The sequence below is a fragment of the Tachypleus tridentatus genome, chromosome 8, assembly GCF_004210375.1.
Source record: "Tachypleus tridentatus isolate NWPU-2018 chromosome 8, ASM421037v1, whole genome shotgun sequence".
Classification (NCBI taxonomy): Eukaryota; Metazoa; Arthropoda; class Merostomata; order Xiphosura; family Limulidae; genus Tachypleus; species Tachypleus tridentatus.
In genome coordinates, this window is record NC_134832.1 from 39636028 (window position 1) to 39659687 (window position 23660).

The 23660-nt window shown below is 34.5% G+C and overlaps 1 protein-coding gene across 5 annotated transcripts in view; it reads left to right on the forward strand.

Annotated features, from left to right (window-relative positions):
- Nucleotides 1-22413, forward strand: part of inaE (inactivation no afterpotential E) — a 130125-nt gene extending 107712 nt beyond the window's left edge. For all 5 annotated transcript variants that reach the window (XM_076448352.1, XM_076448350.1, XM_076448353.1 and 2 more), the window contains 5 exons: nt 205-347; nt 9003-9144; nt 11456-11664; nt 18243-18375; nt 20443-22413. In XM_076448352.1, the coding sequence (XP_076304467.1) occupies nt 205-347; nt 9003-9144; nt 11456-11664; nt 18243-18375; nt 20443-21765 (1950 nt within the window). In that variant the 3' untranslated portion in view covers nt 21766-22413. The remainder of the gene's footprint in view (nt 1-204; nt 348-9002; nt 9145-11455; nt 11665-18242; nt 18376-20442) is intronic.
- The last annotated feature ends 1247 nt before the right edge of the window (nt 22414-23660 follow it).

Consider the following 23660-nt stretch of genomic DNA (forward strand, 5'->3'; position numbering starts at 1 on the left):
ATTTGATGTTTAGTCTACATATTTACAAGGTCATGGTAAATTAACATTACGAATTTGTGTGAAAAATATTATTTTATTTTAATTCCAAAATTACTTGTTTTATTGTTTGGTGAAATAGTTCTTTTTGCATTTTAACCATTTTGCTACAAATAAATAACTTTATTATCTGTCCGTTTTTTTTTTCTTTCTATCTTTATACTAAAGGAAAAAGGTACGTCGCAGTATGACTTGGTGCTAGTTGGACATTCTTTAGGTGCTGGAACAGCTGCGATTCTCGCTATCCTACTAAAACAAGACTTCCCAAACTTGGTCTGTTATGCCTACTCTCCTCCAGGGGGTCTACTGAGGTAAAGTATTAGAAAGTGTAATTTTATTCTGAATTTTTAATCCATAGACACGAAATTATCAGAATTATTAATTAAGCTCAGATACTTACAGTTAGAAGTTTACAGACAAAATAGTTGGTATTAAGGCAGAAGATCTTGCATGAATTATTTTATAATAATTCTATCTATAGAGCTTTATGTGCTTGATTATTAAATATATTTAACATCTTGCCTTTAGTTGTTTATTTGTATATTTTATTTTAAAATAAACGAAAATAATCAATATCCACTTTAGATCAGTTCTTATCGAAGAAAATAACTTATCTTCGGATCTACGTTCGGCCACCATTAAAAGACAAGAGATGTCAACAGTTACATAATTTTAAGTTTAAATTTCATTTCGGTGATACCGTATGATGTGATGTGAAACGTGCTGACAACAATGAACATTGTCTACTTTGTATTGAAAGCATTAAGTAAAATATTTATTCTACATTGACTACTTTGTACTAGAAGCATTAAGTAAAATATTTATTCTACATTGACTACTTTGTACAAGAAGCATTAAGTAAAATATTTATTCTACATTGACTACTTTGTACTAGAAGCATTAAGTAAAATAGTTACTCTGCATTTTTCAGTTACTGTTCGTTTTATGTTACAAAGTGAAAACTTATTCATAACGGTAAGCCAACCTCATTGAAAGGTTTGTTTTCAAATTTTGTTCAAAGCTACACGAGAGTTATCTATGCTAGTCGTCCCTAATTTAGCAGTGAAAGACTTAAGGGAAAACAGCTAGGCAACACCGCCCACCGTCAACTTTTGAGTTACTCTTTTACCAACGAATATTGAGATTAAACCTCAAATTACAATGCGTCCAAGGCGGAAATGGCAAAAAAGTCTAATGGGACAGGGACGTTGAAAATAATCAACTCATTTTGGCTCGATAGATCAATATCCTTAAGTGCCATAAATTATTCTCTCAACGTGTTATTGGGTCTATAGATCAATGTAAAAACATGGTCATAACTTATTCAATCAATACATTGTCGAAATAACTTACAAAAATCTTAAGTTTTGATTGGTTTCCATTTTTAATTATTGTTATTTTATACATGTTTAAAAGAATCGCTATAATCTTATTGACCTCTACACAGAGCCATAATGCGTGTTGTCGAAAATTCTGCTTCGCGATGAGCCAATACGTTATGGCTTTGATGACTTGCTATAGGCTCTTTATTCAATCAACCTGTCACTACCCTGGCTTTACACATCCACATACACTAACACCAGCGCTTCCCATTTTACATCAACCTGTCACTACCCTATCTACACATACACAAACATCGGCACATCAGTAGTTATCCCAAGTGTTCAGATACAGGCGCTGATTGGCAAAGGCAGGTGGTGTTTCAATATATGTACAAAATTACGAAGAAACTATAGATAAATTCTGTCACTAAGGTTAGGATTTGTATTGACGAATGATATTACTAGGTAAATGGTCCTGTTAAGGTTCTATGAGCAGATGGTCTTACCGGGCATACTGTGTGTGTTTAAAAATACAGACAGTGTTTGTACAGGTATACAGTATTACAAAGATTGTATAGAAAATGGTATGACTAGGCGAGTGGTCTTACCAAAGATAGCATTTCTATAAACGAACAGTGTTACTGCACTTGCATAGGACTGCATAAAGATTTCAACTTATGTTTATTCTTTTTGTTTTTATATTTATATTTACAAAGGCAGATGGTTTTACTAGGTAGGTGATGTTACTTGGCAAATTGTGTTACTAAGATTAATACTGATAGGGTGAATGGTATTTCTATAAATATGTAGTTCAATAGAGTGATGATCTCATTATTGGCCTGAATATTTGATTACGTCATCAATATTGTAGTTTAGATTTACTTGTATGTTCTAAATAAGATACGAATAAAATCATTATTTTAATGAGACAGCTATCATAGCATAGGGTATTAAATGTCAGTTTTGTCGAGAAAACTCACTTGTAGAGAAATATATATGTTGTTGGCTCCTCTACGTAAAATATTTTCTCAACCCAAATGAGCCGTTTTTACATATATATCTCAGTTTTTATTGTACGTACTATCTTAATTTATCCATTATTTAAGCGAGATAAATATTATAGCATAACCAATAATTTATCTTACATACCTTTACCATTATCCATCATTCTATGTACAAAATATTACGTCAATTCATCAGTTCTATAGTTTTTTGCTTCTTTATTTAAGCTGGATAACATACTTTTTATATTTTGTAACGTTTCATATGGTATATACTTATTGATAATTTATTTCTATGGTTAGTATACTGTATAACTTCTATTCGTCCTTAAAACGATGCTTATTTAAATCTCATATTTAGCTATAATTCATTACAGTTTGAAGGATCTACGTAAATAATTATGTTTAACCATTAATATTCTTATCTCATTGTAGAGCTAGTTCTTGTTGGTTTGGAACTTTATCCAACATTCTTGCAACTTCAAAAAACAAACGTTTTGTACAGATACGTCAATTTTTCAATTCTATCACTAACGCATTCAGCTAAGACTAAAATTCCAATCGGTGTTTCTAAGTTTTTGAACTTCAAGACCACTGACAGAGTTGTTAAACGTAGATTGTCAGGAGATACAAAGGGCAGAAGATATCGTAACGTGGCCAAATGATCAGCTCCTCTTAAAACTAGCAGAATAAAAGTTCAATAGCTTTGGAAGGCCTGGAATTTAAAATTTTGTAATACATGAAGATATACTTTTTTGGTAAAATAATATTTCTAGTTTGTAATGATATGTATATCACTAAAGGCATCTCACTTTCTAACGATTCAAACAGGTAAATATTTGTTGACAAACCGGAAATTCTAGTACACTATAACATTTAATCTTATTAGTTTACCAAAGCATGAAATATATTTTCAAATTAAAATATTTTATAGCTGAACAAAGTTTCTAACCATAATCTTAAAAGAACCTTTAATTAAAAATGAAATGTTTTATTTCACATTTTATAAATCCGTCACATTTACTGCTTATCATTACAAGAATAATGTTAAGTCTTACACGAACTGAAACATTTGTTAACAAAACTTGAAGATACATTTATAAAATGTTTACCAGTACATGTCAAGCTTAGTCTTTTATCATAAGTTACACACCATGAATATCAGTTTCTAGTAAGTATGTTTGAACAACATTAGTATTTCTTATATAAAACACGTGTTTCATCATAACTTATATACTATCATTAATATATGTAAGAAAAATCACACACTTAATAAGCATACCGAAACATTTGTTAACAAAACCTCAAGTTAAAAAAAGACGACTTTATCCATGAAAAATCACAAGTAATGTGCATACATTCTACTTTTAAACTTTTAAGAATAAAATTTGTAAAAGTCCTTGACAAGATATTTCAATGCTGTTGTTTCTTACGAAAAATATATGATGTAAAAGAAAAGATTATTCTTCCACACTTTGTAAATAATCACATTTACTGTTTATCGTTACAGAATACACTTTACAACAACAACTGTAAAGTCACAGACTTGACAAGCATACTGAAATATTTAATACCAAAACTTCAAGGCACACTAATATGCTACATACATATTAACTAATAAAATACAGATTTATCTATTATACAACTTTTGTACGTAATTTATATTATTATTCCGGTTAAAGTGTATAGTTTACATTTGTGTAACATTGAGTGAAAATAAACACTGAATTTATCGCGAAATATTTTATCATAGATTTTCAATCAAGAAAGATATATAAAACTTAAAAGATCAGACAATATTCGTGATGGCGAGAAACCCAGTTGAAGTAAAAATGTTGTTCAGTACTTTATATTAATCAAAGTGCTACTACCCATACCAGCCGTCTTGAGAATGCAGATCAGTCAATAGATTAATGCTATTGTTGTCAGCGATCTTGATTAAACTATCCTTTTATAGAAACATGTTTTCAGTATTAACCTTAGCAATGCTGTGCTAAGCAATACCAACCATCTAGTAACATCATTCGCCTTTGTAAAACATATGTAAGACAGCTAAATATATACTCTTCAAAAAAATAAACGCAAAAGGCAAAATGTGAGACAAATTGTTAACAAGTTTATTCCGGGTAGTTCTGTATGACATGTGTGAAATTTTGCACATTCACTGCTGAACATCCAAAGTCTGCAAAGGCGAAGTCCACGCTCACTAGGTGAAGTTTAACGTCACTCAACGTCAATAACGAGTATGCCCCTCGTGAGCATCAATAACTGCTTGGCATCTCCTGGCCATGGAAGCGATGAGATGACGAATCACATCCTATGGAATGGCTGTCCACTCAGCCTACAAAGCTGCTGCAAGCTGAGGTAGAGTCTGCGTTTGAGGTTGTCGCCGTCGCAGACGTCGGTCCAACTCGTCCCAAAGATGTTCGATGGGGTTTAAATCTGGTGATCTGGAGGGCCAGGGAAGAACGTTGATGCTGTGGTGTCTCAAGAAGACAGTGGTGAGTCGGGCTATGTGAGGACGGGCGTTGTCATGTTGAAAAACGTCGTTGACGTTCACCATGATGGGTTGCACATGGGGACTAAGAATCTCGTCGACGTATCGTTGAGCCGTAAGTGTATTTTTTGTGAGTGTATTTTTCTTATGGCAAAGCCATATCGGGCTATCTGCTGAGCCCACCGAGGGGAATCGAACACCCTGATTTTAGCGTTGTAAATCCGTAGACTTACCGCTGTACTAGCGGGGGATGAGCCGTAAGATTCCCTCGAATGTACAAAAGGTCTGTTCTGGCATTGTAGGCGATGGCAGCCCACATCATGACGCTGCCACCACCAAATCTGTCAACATCCTGCACACAGTTTGCTGCAAAACGTTCACCTCGGCGACGGTAAACACAGGTCCTTCCATCCTGCCTACGAAGCATAAAACGTGATTCATCGCCGAACCAAACATGCCTCCATCGTCGATGAGGCCATACCCGATGTGCCCGAGTCCACTGCAGCTGTGCTTGACGATGTTGCTGGGTGAGGATGACGCCTCTGACTGGACGTCGAGGTCGGATTCCTGCATCTCGTAGACAGTTGCGTACGGTCTGATCGAAATCCTACGCAGCCCTGGCATGGTTGAGGCAGTAGACGTCGCAGTGGTGGTCCTATCCCGAAGGTGACGTAACCGGATGTTGCGATCTTGTGCGGGCGTGGTCACACGAGGTCTGCCAGATCGTGGACGGTAACGAGTTGATCTATGTTGTTGGTGACGATTCCATAGCCTTATGATGGTGCTTGGGTGGACATTCACAGCTCTGGCAACATCTAATCGAGATTCGCCTGCTTCGAAGCGACCAATGGCGTTGTTGCGTTGTGCTTCAGTCAGTCTTGGCGTAACTGTATTGCGTGTCGGTGGCTTAACACTGAGCTATGGAAACCGTGAATCCGTCACTTTTATAGGGATTTTGCACATGTTGCACTTGCAGAACATGCAGATCTCACAAACAAATTTATTGGACACGCATGCGTTTTGGCAAAAAATCCGATGTTTTCCTCCGTTTTCAAAGTGCACAACTTTTATTGTCATTTTGGTCTGACAATCAGTGCCTTAACACGTGTAACATCACATACTCTGAGCTTGTAACGTTATTACATATATTTCTCTTTAAAATAACAAAAATATTCCTTTTGCGTTTCTTGTTTTGAAGAGTATATAAATGAAAACTATAAATATATATTGAGACCATTTGAAATCTGTATCCAATCTCCGGAAGAATACTGAGACTGTTCGCCTATACAAACACTGCCCTTAGTAACATAATTCACCTACAGAACCTCAAAAAACACCATTCGCCTACAGAAACAGCATCCACCTTTGTAAAACATACGCAGTATATAAGAAAACACTTTGACGTTCATGAGAACCAGAGATTAAATTAGCGTGTTTAATATTTTACTTATAAAGTGAAACTGAGATTGCGATAAAAACTTTTTCGTACTGCTAACTGTAACACAACTTCATGCAAATCAGATAAAATATTAATTTTCAAACTTTGATTGTGACGGTAAGTTGATCTACACAACCGATGATTGGTTCACTAGAGAAGTATGTGTGTACTCATCACACCAACACTCTTTCTGATGGTAATTCGTAAAACTCTTATTTAAGACAGCCTCGCCTTCTAATGCTACTTGTGGACGTAATCGTGTCTGGAGCGTGGCACTACTATGTCATCGTTTCTAACCCCATTCCCTAAACACCTAGGATAATTACTCACGCCTCAAATTAAAACAGCCTGTCGCTACCCTGTCAATACACATTCACATAGGCCGACAACACTTTCCATATTAAAAAAATACTGTCACTATCCTGTCTATACACATTCACGTACACCGACAACACTTTCTATGCTAAAACATACTGTCATTACCCTGTCTATACACATTCATATACACCGACACTACTTTCTATGTTAAAACAGCCTGCACTACCTTGTCTATACATATTTGCATACACCGACAACACTTTCTATGTTAAAACATACTGTCACTACCCTGTCTTTTTGTTTTGTTTTTATAATTGTTTACAATCTTGATGATGCCATCATCATAGTTGAAATCATAGAGATATAGAAACTTATATTGATTTGATCGTCTATATACAACTGATGTAATTTGTAGTATTAGAACTAGTTAGCTATATATATATAAATAAAGAGGGCTCTGATACTAATTGCTCATAAATTTATTTACTGCAAAAGAATTTTTTTTTTTTGAATTTCGCACAAAGCTACTCGAGGACTGTGCTAGCCGTCCCTAATTTAGCAGTGTAAGACTAGAAGGAAGGCAACTAGTTATCACCACCCACCGCCAACTCTTGGGCTACTCTTGTACCAACGAATAGTGGGATTGACCGCACATTATAACGCCCCCATGGCTGGGACGGCGAGCATGTTTAGCGCGACGCGGGCGCGAACCCGCGACCCTTGGATTACGAGTCGCACGCCCTACGCGCTTGGCCATGCCAGGCCGGAAAGAATAATAATATTCCAACTTGGCTCAAAACTACACTTCGAGAAGACTCGGCATACGTTAATAGAATAATGACAGAAAATGAAATATCCTTTTCAGTATTGATATTCCATGTTTGTCGACACTAACTTTAACTGTTAGCATTTATTATCTATCAAAATAACGTGTTTGTTTTGGATTTCCTGCCAATTTACACAAGTACTATCTATGCTAGCCGTCCCCAACTTAATTTAGCAGTGATAAACTAAACGGAAAGCAGCTAACCAACATCATCCACCGCCAACTCTAGGACTCCTCTCTTATAAACAAATAGTGAAATTAACCGAACTTCATAACACCGCATGATTGAAAGGGTGGGCATATCAGTGACGGGAGTTCAAACCTGTGACACATAGATTATGCCAGGCTTTTATAATAACATATAACTGTGTAATTATTTTGTTCTTGTTGATATTAACTTCAAAATGTCTAATTACTAACATTTATTTTTGTCAAAACTAGCATGAAAATTTGTAATCGTGAAAATGCACTGTTTATCCAACATGAATTTAAACTTTTTTAATCATTAATGTTTATTTTCTGCCATCTGAAATCTAGTTCTGTCGAATTTTTAAATGTTATCTCCAAGGTGAAGGGTTATACAGACGTTAAGTGTTCTTATTTACGTGTTATGAAAAACTAATAATGTGACACTCAGACAGAGGAGATCCTACAATATGAAATATTTGAGCAGTGCTTACTAAACAAAAGGAGTCTTCAAAATACTATCAGCCTATTGAAAAATCTATACATAGAGAAAGGAAGTGAATTAACGAGATTCCCACTGTCCCTCTCTACTATCCAGCGGAAACACAGTATAGGTTGTTATTGCTTTCCTTGATAAAGGGAAATTGCAAATAATGAAAGAAGAAACATTGAATGTAAACATGAATTGTAAAAAAAATAAAATATCCTTATCGCTATTGACACTCCATGTCTCCTACAAACCGTCTCAAAGCAACAATTTGCCTTAAGCTGCCAGTCACATTAATGAAAACCGTGTTAAAACCCTAAAGAAAATATAGTGTGATCGACAAAAGTATAATACAATCCATTGTACACGCTAAATATGGTAATGCTACAATTCAACAGTGTACTTCATCACCACTATCCTGGCTGAAGGGGCAAGCATTATCAGTAACGGGAATCGAACCTGCAAACTGCGTATTTCGTGTCTAGTACCCTAACCACTAGGTTATGTCAAGCTTCTAAAATGTGTAAAAATTATCAAACGTGAGTAGGAGTCGGTATAGTTGTCGTACTGAATTTGAACGTTTTATAGCACTCACAGTAAATGTTTGAGAGCTTATAGTACTTTTTCCAGTATTTTATTAGATTATACCTTGTATTACAGTAGACCTTCAGCTAAAACTCTTCTTTCTCCTTTGTGTTGTTTATTTTCAGAAAGCCTTTGAATATTTTATCTCTTTCTCTTTACCACATTATGGGGACACTTAAAATGTGCAGAATAATCTTACTAAATGCTTTTCCTGCTAGAATGGATTTATTTTTAACAGAAATTAGTTTTTTTGTTTTATTGACCTAAACTCCCAATAACTTCATTTTCGTGTTTATTTTCTTCTAGTTGGCCTGCTGTTGAGTACAGTAAACAGTTTATTACTTCTGTTGTGATGGGAAAAGACGTTGTGCCTCGTTTGGGACTTCATCAGTTAGAGTCTCTTCGTTCTGATCTCATTAACGCTATCAAACGAACTGAGGATCCGAAGGTTAGGTTTAGTCACATACCAAGGAGAGGCTAAGTATTTTTTTACACAACATTTTGCACAAAACTTAGGTTTAAAGAAAATTTTCGAATCTTCTTGCGTTAAAATGTACATTACTGCTGATATTTTGACTCCTTTATTGCTTATAATATATTTTTACATCTGTAAAAGCCCATAATTTCCACAATTTAAAAAAAAATTCTAATTAAAGATTTCAGCTGCTGTGGAGCTGTTTTCTTACTTTTCTTATACGTAACTATCATTAATAAATATCTGTAACGTACGTTTAATTTATACAGCACTGACTGGATTATTACAGACGTACATGTATACGATAATAAACAAATAATAAAACTAAAATTACAATATTGTTAAAGATTTGCCTTTTTCATGATGGCTTCTGTTATATAACTTCACTCAGAAGTAATACTTATGTTATTAAGATGCTAAGTTTATAATACCCTTATACCTTTAACACCTCGTTTATACACTACATTACTTAATTTTCTGGTCTGTTTACTACAATTAAAAATCTTCTTGTTCATAAAACATAATATGATACACAACAGTTTGTTTGGTTAAATAATCAACTAATCTTACTCTGAATGGTTACTTTTGGCATTGTGCGAAGTTCACTATTTTACTAATCAATCATGTTATGAATTACACCCAGTTATGATTGTTGATTATTAAGCCTCTTAGAAAACGTCACTCCATTAAAGATTACCCTTGTGATTTTTAAAACATCTTACCGTTTGGTGTAATTAAAAAGGATTATATTGTCTTTCATAACCACAATTTTTTAAACCAGTTTCATCTGTATTCTTTAATCGATGATCTAGGCTGTATTTATGAAGAGATAAAGGTCAAAATGGGCACTAACATGTTTACACAGATAGCAGACCCTTATTGAATGAAATTAATGATCATGATAAAGCAAAATAATGGCCATAAAATTGCCTGTTTAAAGTTGCCTTTAAAATGTATGAACATTAACAATGACTATTCCACAGTATTGGCTGAACAAAACCAAAGCTTATTGTACTTATAAAACCACTTAATTCGCCGTATAAGTCTTTAATAAGTGACTCAAAATTTCACTATTTCTAAGTAAATTTTGTTTGGAATTGCGCGCCAAACTACACAAGAACTATTTGCTCTAGCCAGTCCTTATTTAACAATGAAAAATTAGATGGCTTGCCATTAACATTTATTATTTGTTCATAGCAAAGCGAAACTGTAATCATTTATTTGTGGACACTAACGTTAACTTTTAGCATTTATTGTCCATCATAAACAATGTGTTTGTGTTAGACATCGCGCCAATTTACACAAATGCTATCCATGCTAGCCGTCCATAATTTAATTTAGTAGTAACAAACTAAAGGGAAGGCAGCTAGTCATTATCACCTACCGCCAACTCTTCGGTTACTCTTTTACCCGTGAATAGTGGTATTGACCAAAACGCTTTAACGCCTCTAAAGCAGAAATAGTGAGCATGTTTGATGGGACGCGGATTCGAACTCTCGACCAGCAGATTATAAGTTGAGTGTCTTAATAATCTGGTTATGCCAGGCTCATCTAAGTAAGTAAGTAAGTGACTGAGTGACTTTTCTAGATAAGTGTACAAAAAATGACGAACCTTATCGCTTTAATTCTTTCACAGAACTCTTCCCTCTGGGGTCCCAGTGACTTCTTTCTTGTACCGAAAACGATACTATATAAAAAGCCGACGAAGCACTACTTTGGGCATGTAATTTGATTTGAGGTAGGATCATAGAATCCTGATAAAATCGAATATGGAATACGCGCACCCCACGCTTAGTATTGCTGGCCTACAGAAATATAGTTAATAGAAAGAAAACAAACAAATATTAAAAAAAACATTTATTAGTTTTATAACAACAAGTATGAATCGATATATACGTTACCTTGCTAGCTATAGTAATATAGAAAGTCTTAAGCTATAAAAATATTGAAATAAGAAACACAAAAGTACATAAATTCAGTGACTTAAAATTTAAAAAAATCCTTACTTTCACAAATCACTATAATTATGTTAGTTTGAGCCAAAATAGGAGTATGTGCTTTTAAAGTTTAAGTAACCCAGTTTTTGTAGTTATGACTTTCTTGTTTCAATATTTCTTGTAGCATTAGAACTTTCTATATAACTGTAATTAACTAGGATAAACATATATCAATCCATTCTTGTTTTTATAAAAATTAAAAAGTATTATACTTGTTTTCTATATATTTCAAAAGATAGCTTTTTTAAACGTCGTTAAAATTCACAGTTAGCTGTTTTCTCTCACAGTGGAAAATAATAATGGGCGGAGTTATGTGCTGTTGCCCAGAAGATAATGGAGTAGATGGCATTTCTGTAGAGGATTTTGGTTTAAAGTCAGGAGTCCGTGACGTCACAACTCATCCTAGTGATTCTTCTATTGCTCTCACTGCACACCAACCAATGTATCCACCAGGACGTATCATCCACATCATTCGAAATCATCCCAGAGAAAATGAGTAAGTAATATATTTTTTATTTAAAAAGGGGAAGTAATCTTGTTGTAAAAAGCAGGAACAGACTTATTTATTTATTCAATATCCTAGATCTTCATATCTGAGTATGTATATCTTAGTTTTAATGTTTTTACTGGCTGACCAACCCGTAGTCAATATTAGTGACATCATTCATGATAACCAAAGAGAAGATGAAGTGATACGTTTAGCTTTTTACTAAACATTTAACTTGTTAAAGTGTGAAATATGGTTATAGCTCTATGTGGTTCAATTCTGTAGATTTGATTATTAGAAAGAATAACAAATTTTGAGACCATGCAATCGAGATCTCATTTACAAACATTATTAGTAGAGTCAAATTCATATAACTGGTCTTTTTAACAGGACATCTAAAAAAGAATGGAATGTTGACATAGTGTTGTTTTTTTTACTTCCATTATTTTTTTTTTACATTTCAGCAAACAGTACTGATTAAGTATTCTATCCATGATTCGAATCCATGCCCATTCATGTTCGTATTTTGGATACAAGTTCTTTAACTAATTTTCAGTTCAATGTTTAATCTTTTTTATGTAGTACAGCAAAACGCTCAGTCACGTTATAAAGGCCTGTTGTGGCCTGATGGTTAGGTTGTTCACCTCACAATCTGCAGAATGCAGGCTTTAATCCCTATCACCAAACATGCTTGCGTTTTCAGCCGTGTGGACATTACAATGTTATAGTCAATCCTACTATTCGTAGATAAAAGAGTAGCCCAAGAGCAAACAGTGATTGTGTTGACTAAATGCCTTTCCTAGTCTATTACTACTAAAGTAGTGCAAATAACCCTCGAACGTTTTGTGAAGCTCAAACTACTTTATAAAACGTTTTATAACAACTCGAGTGTGTTTTCTGCATTATTCAGTTATCAAAAAAAGGCCAGAAGCATTTATATTACTACAGGGTGTCCCTAAAAAATGTATACACACTTTAAATGATTATAAATAAAATGTTTATTAAGATATATCTAGGTTTTGTAATCCAAGTTTAAGAAGACAAATGTAGAATCTTTTGAGTTATCGCAGGTGTTCGAACTGATGACCGTTCTGATTCAGGCACTGCTGATAACGCGGACAGATGGAATTGCAAGCTTCACGAATCATTTCATTTGGTATTTGGGTGCATTCTTTTTCAATTGCTTCTCTCAGCTCATTGATTGTTGCAGGTTTTGTGCTATAAACCTTATCTTTGACGTATCCCCATAAAAAATGTCCAGAGGTGTGAGATATGGTGAACGTGGGGCGAAATTCAGTGCTACCTCTTCGCCCAATTCATCTGTTCAGCAAATTTTCGTCAAAATAGGCCCTTACATTACGATAATAGTGGGGAGGTACTACATCTTGCTGGAATTAAAACTCCTCATCTACAAATTGTTCTTAAATGCGTGGCACGACAGATTCTTGCAGCAAGTTCAGATAAACGAGACCAATGACTTATTTTCGAAAAAGAATGGTCCACTTACGCCCAACGCTGATAATCCACACCACAATGTAACTCCTGATAAGTTTACATGATGTTCAACCATAACATGCGAGCTCTGAGGTGCCCAGTAAGTGTAATTTTGGCGATGAACTGAGCCACTTAACTTAAGTGTGGCCTCATCGCTCCAGACAATCTTGTTTGGAAAATGTGCATCCTCTACAGTTTTTGCCAGGTACCACTCACAAAATTCAACTCTCCAGTCAGGATCATCTTCATTGAGGGCGTGGATTAATGCCAGAATAAAACTTTTTCTAATGAAAGCGCTTCAACATGCGATGGACACTCGATTTTTGGGATTCCTGTCTCACGGGCTGTTTGCCGAACAGATTTTCTTGAAGATCGGTGAAGACTTTTTAACAGCTATGCTTCTCGTGTGGGGCTGGTGAATGACCGCGGCCGTCTTCCAGAACATCATTTATGGACGTCTTGAACAGTTCCATTTGTTTCAAACTTATCTCTGATGCGAGTAATGGTGAGTCGCGATGGTGTATCTGTTTGAAACTCCCTTCTAAACCGTCTTTGCACTTCAGCTACGTTCTCACACTTCCGGTAACACTTTAACATAAATTTCCTTTTCTCAAAGCTTAGTCTTGCTTCTGTCATTACTTCAAATCAGTTGCATTTGTAAAAAAAGAAAGTTTGAGTGAGTTATAATCATTCAATGTTTTTGGGACACCCTGTACTTACAGTGATTCTTTAGTAATGAATGCTAGTAACAAATATTTCACATATGGCACCATTTTTGCATGGATAAGTGATATCAAGTATAATAGAACTTATGATATATCATCTCCAAATTATTCTAAGTGCCGAAAAATATCTATTTACTGAATAACTGTGAAGATAATAAAGTGTTTCTGGTTGATGCTATCTGGATAGAACTAACTATAACAGTTTTTTATAATCTCTTAATTACTTCTTTGTATTATACTGGGAAATTTTGTAAAGCTTAAGTGACTTCCATAGAGTCCAATACATGAGCTCCAAGAAATTGCGAACTGCTCATATTTTGTAGCTGTTTCACGATTAATACGTCCATCATATTTCAAAATTTCATGTACCATCTCATTGCTGTACGTTTAGTTCAAAGAAAATACACATTTTAACAATGTTTTAACGAACATAATTCATAACTTAAAAATTATTTTCTTCTAATACACTATCTTTTCTCCAGTAAGTTCATATATTTTCTGTAACAATCACGGTTTAGCAGGTGTTGTTATCGTGTTCTAGAAAAATGCATGTTCTAGCAAAGCATTTTACAGACAAAGGACTTATGAGCAAGAAAAAGATTGGCGTGTGGAAAGAAACTGTAAACTGAGAAAGTAATACTGTCTAGGGGATGTACACTGTTAGATGATGATCTTTTCCTACTCATGTGGAAGATCATGTCTACGACCTACACCAAGCAGCAGTTCAAGAAATACCCAACAACCTTCTGAACTGGCAAATCCGCCTGAATTTAGACTTCAATAGACAGTAAATACAGATAACCATAATTTATTGTAATGATATGTAACTCTGTGCTCCCTAGACCGATTGTTTTATTGTATATAGGGTACTCATGCTGTTTCCAGTCGATTAAATTGAGTGCTGTCATCATCATCTGTGGCCGAAATAAAACTAAAGAAAAAAATCTGTCCGCCATATTTGTTTCACAACCAGAGAAAATATCAAGTGCCATGTGACAAAGCTGGTGATTCGTAATGCAGTCAAGACATTTTATAAGAAATGGTTTACAGAACCCACTAAGGGTTATTTGGGAATTCAAGGTCAAGTATAACAGATAGCAATATGTTTGCTATGGTAACCCTTTATTATTTCAACAAGAGCAAGAATTGCCCCCCCCCAGTGGTACAGTGGTATGTCTGCAGACTCATACTGCTAAAAACCGAGTTTCGATTCCTTTAGTAGCATAGCATAGATAATTCGTTGTGTAGCTTTGTGCTTAATTCGAAACAAGCAAACAAATACTAAGAATTCTTAGTAATGTCAAGAGCCAATACTTAACATCATGGGTGTCTCAACCATAAACCATCGACAGGGTAATCGATATGGTAATCTGCTTTACTATTACAAGTCAGTAGAAAAGATACACCACTTTATGTCGGCAAATGCTGATTTTTTTTTACCAAACAATCCATTTGTATAAAAAATAAAGAAGTAAACAGATTATTAAACTTGGTAACTGAGTTGACAAATACTTTGGGCCCCAGTCAATGAAAGTCTCTCCAACAGATGCTTTGAACGTCAAAAAGTGATGACGTCTGACATGTGCGTAATTCTCAATTATGCTATTATTTTCTGCACAATAAATCTTTTAATTACAATAGGTTTTTATTTTGTTGATGTTGTTCATGTAATTTTACTCCAGTTTGAGAATGAACCATACAAAAGTATGTCGATCATCGAGGTGGAGGAGATTGATAGGTCAGAGGACAGCAAAAACACTGTTATCTTAATTCAGTTGATTAGAAGGTGGTGCTAACAGTAGATACCTTAACAGTTTATGAAACATCAGATGAAGAAATATCAGATTAAAAGAGTAGTCAAGATGCTGATGTTTACCTCTTAATTATCATTGATGGAACCACATACTTTACCACTAATTATAGTGTTTTATTGGTTACTAAATAAGTGATTAAAAAGTATCTTTACATAACATCCACCATACGAATTGCTGACTCACAATAGGATATTTATGTGAAATCGTGCGATAACTGCTTGATCAGAGTACAGTTATATCAATTTGGTAGTTAACCTGATCATCAACTTAAAGTGTATTAAAAGAACCTAACTTACTAATCTAGTAAGCAGTATTGGACATTCGCATGATGTGTCACTGATCACTTAATCTTTATCGTCAGAAGTAGCACATTTCTGTGGTGATAGAACAGCTGATGTTATTTGATTCTTGCACTAACAGAATTGTTATGTAGTAAAAAACGCCTGCAAAATGTTCATACATGCAAATACGATTTTATGTTGCATTTATACCAAGGACCATACTTCTATGTATGTAGAATGTATATATGACTTTCAGATACACAGTAAATGGGATTGTTCTTCAATAGTTACTTATCCAGTATAGCGGTAATTTTATGCATAAGTAAATATATATATGTATACATATTACATGACATATTTCTATAACAATTAAGAAAAAATTGGGCCAAAATGTTTAGATAGTGATATATAAACTCAAACTGTGAATACTTCTAACATATACGATATCAAAGGTAAATGTGTTTTATATCTGATATTTTCACTAGTGTTGATGAAAGAATATTTATTTTTAAAATTGAAACTTTCAGAAGCTTACAAGTGGAAACCTGTATAATAAAAACATACTGTTACTTCATATTTTTTATTAATTGTAGTAAAATATATGTTATACTTGACATGATTTAAATATTCGCAAGGAGATAAAACGAAGTGAAGTTAAACTGACAGATATAATTTCTATGTGTACTAGGTCATGGAAAAGCAGGACGAACTCAACGTTTTTTGGGGGTTTTTTGTGATATATTTAATTGTTTAAATTTTAATATTTTACAAAGCTACAGTTTTGCTGAATATTTTCTTGATGTCTGTATTCTGTACAGCTTTCAGTTTGAATGAATTCTAGCGTGGACTTTTTTCTGGCATTGCTTTATTTTTCAAGTTCTCTTAAGTTTCCTTTCGAAAACAAGCTGTGATACTTTAGCCCTCGAATGAGATGATGGGCGATCGAATTGTAATCTGACAATCGCGAGTTCAAATCCCTGTCGCACCAAACATGCTCGCCCTTTCAAACGTGGGGGCGTTATAATATGATGATCAATCCCACTATTCGCTTATAAAAGAATAGCCCAAGACTTGGCTAAATTAGGGACGGCTAGCGCAGATGTCCCTCGTGTAGCTTTGTGCGAAATTCAAAAACAAACAAACAAAATAAGATGATGGTCCGTGCTTGCGAAGATGCCAGCTTACATGAGTTATCTTTGTTAAGCAACAACACAGCAAGGCTCGTGACAGTACGATAAATGAGTACAATTAGACAATTGTTTGTTTGTTTTTACTAAACAAGCACAAAGCTACACAATGGGCTATCTGTGCTCTGCCCACCACGAGTATCGAAACCCGGTTTTTAGCGTTGTAAGTCTGCAGACATACCGTTGAGCCACTGGGGAGCAGACAATTGTTAGACAACGCTTTGTTTTAACTGTCCAGATTACAATTTTTAATTTTATGTTACTGACTGAACTTCTGATCTGTCAGAGGCTAAGTTAATCAAAGTCTTTATTTTTTCTACTAAAGGTCAAATTCCTTACCATTTTAACTTTCTTACGTTCATTTAAAACTTAGCCTGATGGACATTTACTGCTTGCAATTCATAAAGCCATATAGGAACTAGAGTGGAACTCAGTAGAGTTATACCTTCGCTACACAGCGTTAATCATATTCGGCCATAAAAAATACGAAAATGTATTCGTATGTCCGTCATTTTCAACGAACGTGAATCATTTTGTGCAGAAAAATGACAAACAATATTATCTAAAGTTTAATTAAAATCCAATTATTTTTGACTGAGTTATAGAGAAAAATAGTGTGATGCAGCTCTTGCAGTTTTCTGTGTGATTGCACTGTTGAAAGGGCGCTGAGAAACTGTCGTCTTTGTACACTAGATAGTTTTTAGAAAGCATGCAGGGGAAAGGGGGTGATGATGCGTACGCTTGAAGCACACCAGTCTTACAACGGAACCTTTTTCAATATAAACTACGCTGCATGGCTATTGTCAAGATCATAGTGGTCAGATCACCCGATGTGGCAGCATGGACTGCAATGGCGGTCCCCAGTGGAATAGCGGAATGTCTGCGTACTTACATCGCAGGAAACTGGTTTTCAATACCCCTTATAGACATAACACAGACAGCCCATCGTGTAGCTTTGTGCTTAAATTCAAATGAACAAACTGTAATGAAGTTATGGTTGAGTTACCTATATTGTTCTCGATGTTTAGCAGCAGTTAGATACATTGGCTCTTAGAATTGTATATATATATATTTCTATTTTTACAGGAAGTTGTTCAAAAAGCAGAATCCAGTGTTCCAAGCTATTTGGGCGGATAACACCGACTTTGATGAGGTTTTGATATCACCAGTAATGGTGCAAGATCACATGCCTGATAAAGTTATGGAGGCTCTAGAAAAGGTACATATTATATTATTAAATGTTCCTAAAAGTTTAAAGAATGCGACATGTTTGCTTCAAAACATTAAAAGCTCCAAAAACATAAGGAACCTTGAAATAGCATAACAAATTTATATAAACAAATATATCGAAACATTTGTCCGAGCTAGTGGCACTGTTGATCAGTGAAATGAGTTTACGTATCAAAAAAGAAGATTGACCATCTACTCAAATAAAAGTTTAAAGAGTTTTTAACAGAATTAAGAAGAATATTAAGTTTTATCAACTCATTAAGCCATGTTAAGTATTAATTCGAAGAGAATTGTAATCAGCATTTGTAAAACGTTTAATCTTGAGCTAAGTCTGTTTAATGCTATTTATCCATAACAGCCATGAAAATTCTTATTTTAATCAATAATTTTTATATTATTTCCTGTTGTTTTTTACTTTATTCCTCATTTCGTATTCGTAATGAAATGGTTTGGTTTGTTTTGGATTTAGCGCAAATCTACACCAGGGTTATCTGCACTAGCCGTCCCTACTTTAGTAGTGTAAGACTAGATGAAGAAATAAAATTAACCTGAAATTATTCAATATTCCATTAGATCATGGAAAGGTTCACTAAGTGCTTTTGTTCTTCAAATGTTTTTATTCACTGCTCCAATAAATTTACTAGATACTAACTTCCGAGTTTTCAACACAGCAGTATGTCTGCGGACTCACAACGCTAGAAACTGCGTGGGCACAGATAGCCCATTATGTATCTTTGTGCTTAAATCTAAACAGAAAAGTTGAGAACATTTTTGTAAATATATTTATTCCTTAATTTCCAATTTAATATGAAAATAATTATATAAAATTATTAATGAATATTTTCAAACTGAGATTAAAAGTTTAAAATTTTATACATCATTTCATAAGGATTATTTTGAAAGCAAGTATGATTACATCTATAACCACTTAATATTTTCTTGAATAAACCTCTTCATAATACTTCTACTGTTAAAATCTCAAGAACTGTTTTTATTTTATATCTTTTAAATACCTTCTGTACGAAGAAATCAAATTCGCCTTCATTGTAAGTTCACTATAAATTATGAACAGAGAAAGCTAACTAAATTAATAAAGAATACAATTTCCTTTTCAGAGTTCACAACAGATTTACCTGACCTTACGTTTTAAATCAGGCCCGGCATGGCCAAGTGTGTTAAGGCGTTCGAATTGTAATTCGCGGGTTCGAATCCCGGTCGCACCAACATGCTCGCATTTTCAGCCTTGGGGGCTTTATAATGTGACGGTCAATCCCACTAAACACAACTTTTAAAATGTCGACATAGTTGTTATTAAAAGAGTCTGATAACATTATCCATAATTTATTTACCTGAACGGTAACAAAGTAACTTTTGTTTGAAAATTCAGAAACGTAGCGACATCTTTCTTTCTGCTACAAAGACTTAAAAGCAGATAAGGGTGAGAGACAGAGAGCAAAGCAGTATGAAAAATTAGGTTCAGTAAAAGCAGTTATGTGAAAAATAGACAATAAAAAAAGTAAAGAAGGCTTTAAAATCCATGATATATATTTTAATTTTTTTCACTTTTAATACCGCTTTTGACATAATTCTAAAATGATCTCGACAAGATGGTTAAACTCTGATATTTAGTTAGCCACAAATGTTTTTAAGTTGTTTTTTGATATAATATATTAATTTATTTAAATAATAAATACATTTAAGACAAATTAAGTAGTCATTTTTATTTGTATATCGATTTTTTCCTAATTAAAGTTACTAAAGATAATAATTAATAGTTAATAAGTTAATAAAGATAAGATTAGGCAATTGAAAAGTAGTAACTATTTAAAAAACGGTTGCCGTATTTTTTCAGAGTTGATTATTTACTTGGTCGTTCTGTTTGGGGCTAAAAGTATGTATTTTTGTATAAACCTGAGTGTTTGAATATTACTTTTCTACTAAATGTTGGCAAAGAGCTATGATGCACAGTTTTTGCTTGTCATACTTATTAATTTTCTTAAAGTTGTGTGACATTTCTGTTAATTATTTATATTGACCAACTATTTTTTTCCTGAAGCTTCTGGTTAACACAGGACCTCCTAAACCACAGCGAACACTGACTGAGCTAGAACGAAGACAACTTCTTACACCTAGTGCGGATACTTTGGACACCGTAGCCGACCGTACTCCACCCCATCGTCTAGTGTTAGAAACAAGTTTTACAGACCTGAATCCAGAAAGCCTCACAGGAACAGAAGAAGCTCCGACTGGATTGAGGTGGGAATATAGTAGCGCCATTGCAGCTACTATGGAGAGTGGATACAGCACGAGGCAAATGAAGTCCTCACCCAGCGGTGTTCAACCAGGGAGCAATTTGGACGGGCACTTGAAAGTGGATCTTCTACACGATGATTGGTTAGGCTTAGCGCCGCTTGCCTCTCCTGAAACGCTCTCTGATGTATCCAGTATTTCATCCAAAGGAAGCAGTCAACGTTTGAACAATGGTAATCACACACAAAAACTTTCATGGGGTGGCATCAATCCACTGGAACCAATAGCTCAGTCCCCTGCCGTGCAGCGTCCCTTGCCAGACTCTATAGGAGTATATTACGTTCAGCCCCACGGACCAGAACATCAGTATTATGGTGTAATGTACAGTGCTGATGAAACTAATGTCAATGGTAATGTAGACAGGGACACATCCACAGCAAATCTGCTGGATAACAGCTACGAACAAGGGGATACTACACCATTAGGACAGAAAGTAGTCACAGAGGTGACAGTAGAGATGCAACCTTTTTCACAATGTCATTCAAACAACAGAGAAATTTCAAAAGAACATAATTTGCATTTAAAGCTTGAACCTACTTCTCAGGAAACCAAATGTAGTATTACACAAAGTAGCAATTGTGTGCAAAACAATGGAGGTGAGAAAAATATAGACCGACAAAGCAAACGGGTGACCTTTGAACTCTGTAGTAGTCAAGACAGTCACGACAGCACTAATGGAATGAAGAATGATGGAGATTCCTTTGTGCCAAGTTACCCCGAATACAGTACACAGCAAGAGTATGGTAACCATGAATATATGTATTCCCGCTTCAGTTGTACTGACCACACCCCACTGCATTCTCCTACTCTTGAATATTCCATGCCAGATGCGTTTCTCACAAAAATGATTGAGAAAAAGACTATTCATCGGTCTTTCGAAGAAGCAGACATCTATAATCTAGAGGATACTGCTAACGTGTTTGAAGTTTCAACTCTTCCGGTCAAAGTCTTCCATAACCAATCTAGTTTCAGGCTACAACCAACGAAGGAAGAAAAAGAATCTCGTTTGCTTGAAACTCAGTTTCCCTCCAAGATGTACAGGAAGCCTCCTACAGAAAGCAGCTTATGATTCCAGCAGTAAAGTTCATAAAAACGATATGACAAGGTGTTTTGACGTTTACTGATATTCGTGATTAGCTAAAAGACAATAGTTAAGGGATTTGGATCCGATAGTTTTATTTGTCCTTAAAATTAAACTCGTTGTATTTGGTATTTTTCTCCCTTTATACCTTTAAATCAAGATACACTTGAAGTAACTAAATTATTGTATTAGAGCAACACCTCAACAGACGATGTCAGTTTGATTTTTTGCGTGATACGTCTAATATTTCAGTATGTGTTATCTAAGCATGACAGTTAGCACCTTAAGATTGTATACTTAATCATGATGAAAACCTTTAGATATTCTTCTTCAGCAAAATATCAAAACTCTCTTTTTCTTTTTTACGTGGTTTGCAAAACGAGTATAACAATCTGAACCAACTTTCTCCTTCTTAACTGCGCCGTTAAACTGGTTAATCAGAAGCCTATTTCCATTATCGGTGCCATTAAAGACCTGGGATGAAAATTGTAGTAATAGTAGCTGTGGGATAAAAATGGTATATGAAAGGTAAGCAGTCAGTGTGTATTCGATGAAAATTTTTGTCTCAAGGAAAAGGAGTATGTGTTACTTTTGTGAGACATTTACACTTAAAAACAAAATAAATAACTTATGCGAGATGATCTTGATGTCGCTTTTATCTTCTAGAAATAATTGATAGCAACCATCGTTTTGAGCTGCAACCCTATTTCTAGTGTTGTGATGTTTTGTTTAAAACAAGATAATTTGCTTTCTGCTGTTTCAATATCGGAAGTATAATAACACATTTTTTCTTTTTTACTTTCCATTTCATATCTCTTTTCAGTGATTTGAAATAAGTACTTTTTTCCGAAATAAAAGAAATATATGACAAATAATGTTTTTTTTTCACAAACCTCTACATGATTCCATGCAAAATTACATTGTATTGACCGCAAAGAATTATATTATATTAACAATCATTCTAAATTAACTTGCACCATCTGTTGGGTGTATTAAACGATAATTAAAATAAGATTTTCATATTTAAGATTAAGTTAAAGTTTTGGCAGTAGCTTAGAATTTTATCTTAACAACACCTTTTAAACTGACCTTTAAAAAGCAGTGACAATGTGTTTAAGTTACTTCATCTGTACTTTAGGACAAAGATCAAGAAAATGTTTAACCACTAATCTCATTCTTTAGAAACTGTTTTATTTGGAATAAAACAAAGTTTTTGTTCGTTGTCTTTTTTTTTCATACTCAAACTAATTAATGCATGTTCACAAATTTCAGTCTTACAATTTAAAATATTTTAGAAATTAAAACATTGTTTTACGTGTTAAAGGACATCAAAAATATTACTCAACTGCTTTTCTCAGTAATATTTTATAAAAAACAAAATGCGGATAAGTGAAACTGCTGATTATTTGTAACAACAGAAGGTTGAATTTCAGTATACTATAAATGATCTATTATATGTACGCGGCCCGGCATGGCCAGGTGGATTAAGGCGTGCGACTCGTAATCTGAAGGTCACGGGTTCGCATCTCCGCCGCACCAAACATGCTCGCCTTTTCAGCCGTGGGGGCGTTATAATGTAACGGTCAATCCCACTATTGGTTGGTAAAAGAGTAGCCCAATAGTTGGCGGTGGATGGTGATGACTAGCTGCCTTCCCTCTAGTCTTATACTACTAAATTAGGGACGGCTAGCACAGATAGCCCTCGAGTAGCTTTGTGCGAAATTAAAAAAAACAAAACAAATTATATTATGTATGTATGTATTAGAGCTTTTAGCGTAGATTAATATTTTAATGAATTAGTAATATCACTGAAGCATAATGGATGATACGATTCGTTATCGAAAAAAAAACAGAAATATTATTAAAACAACACAAATCATTAA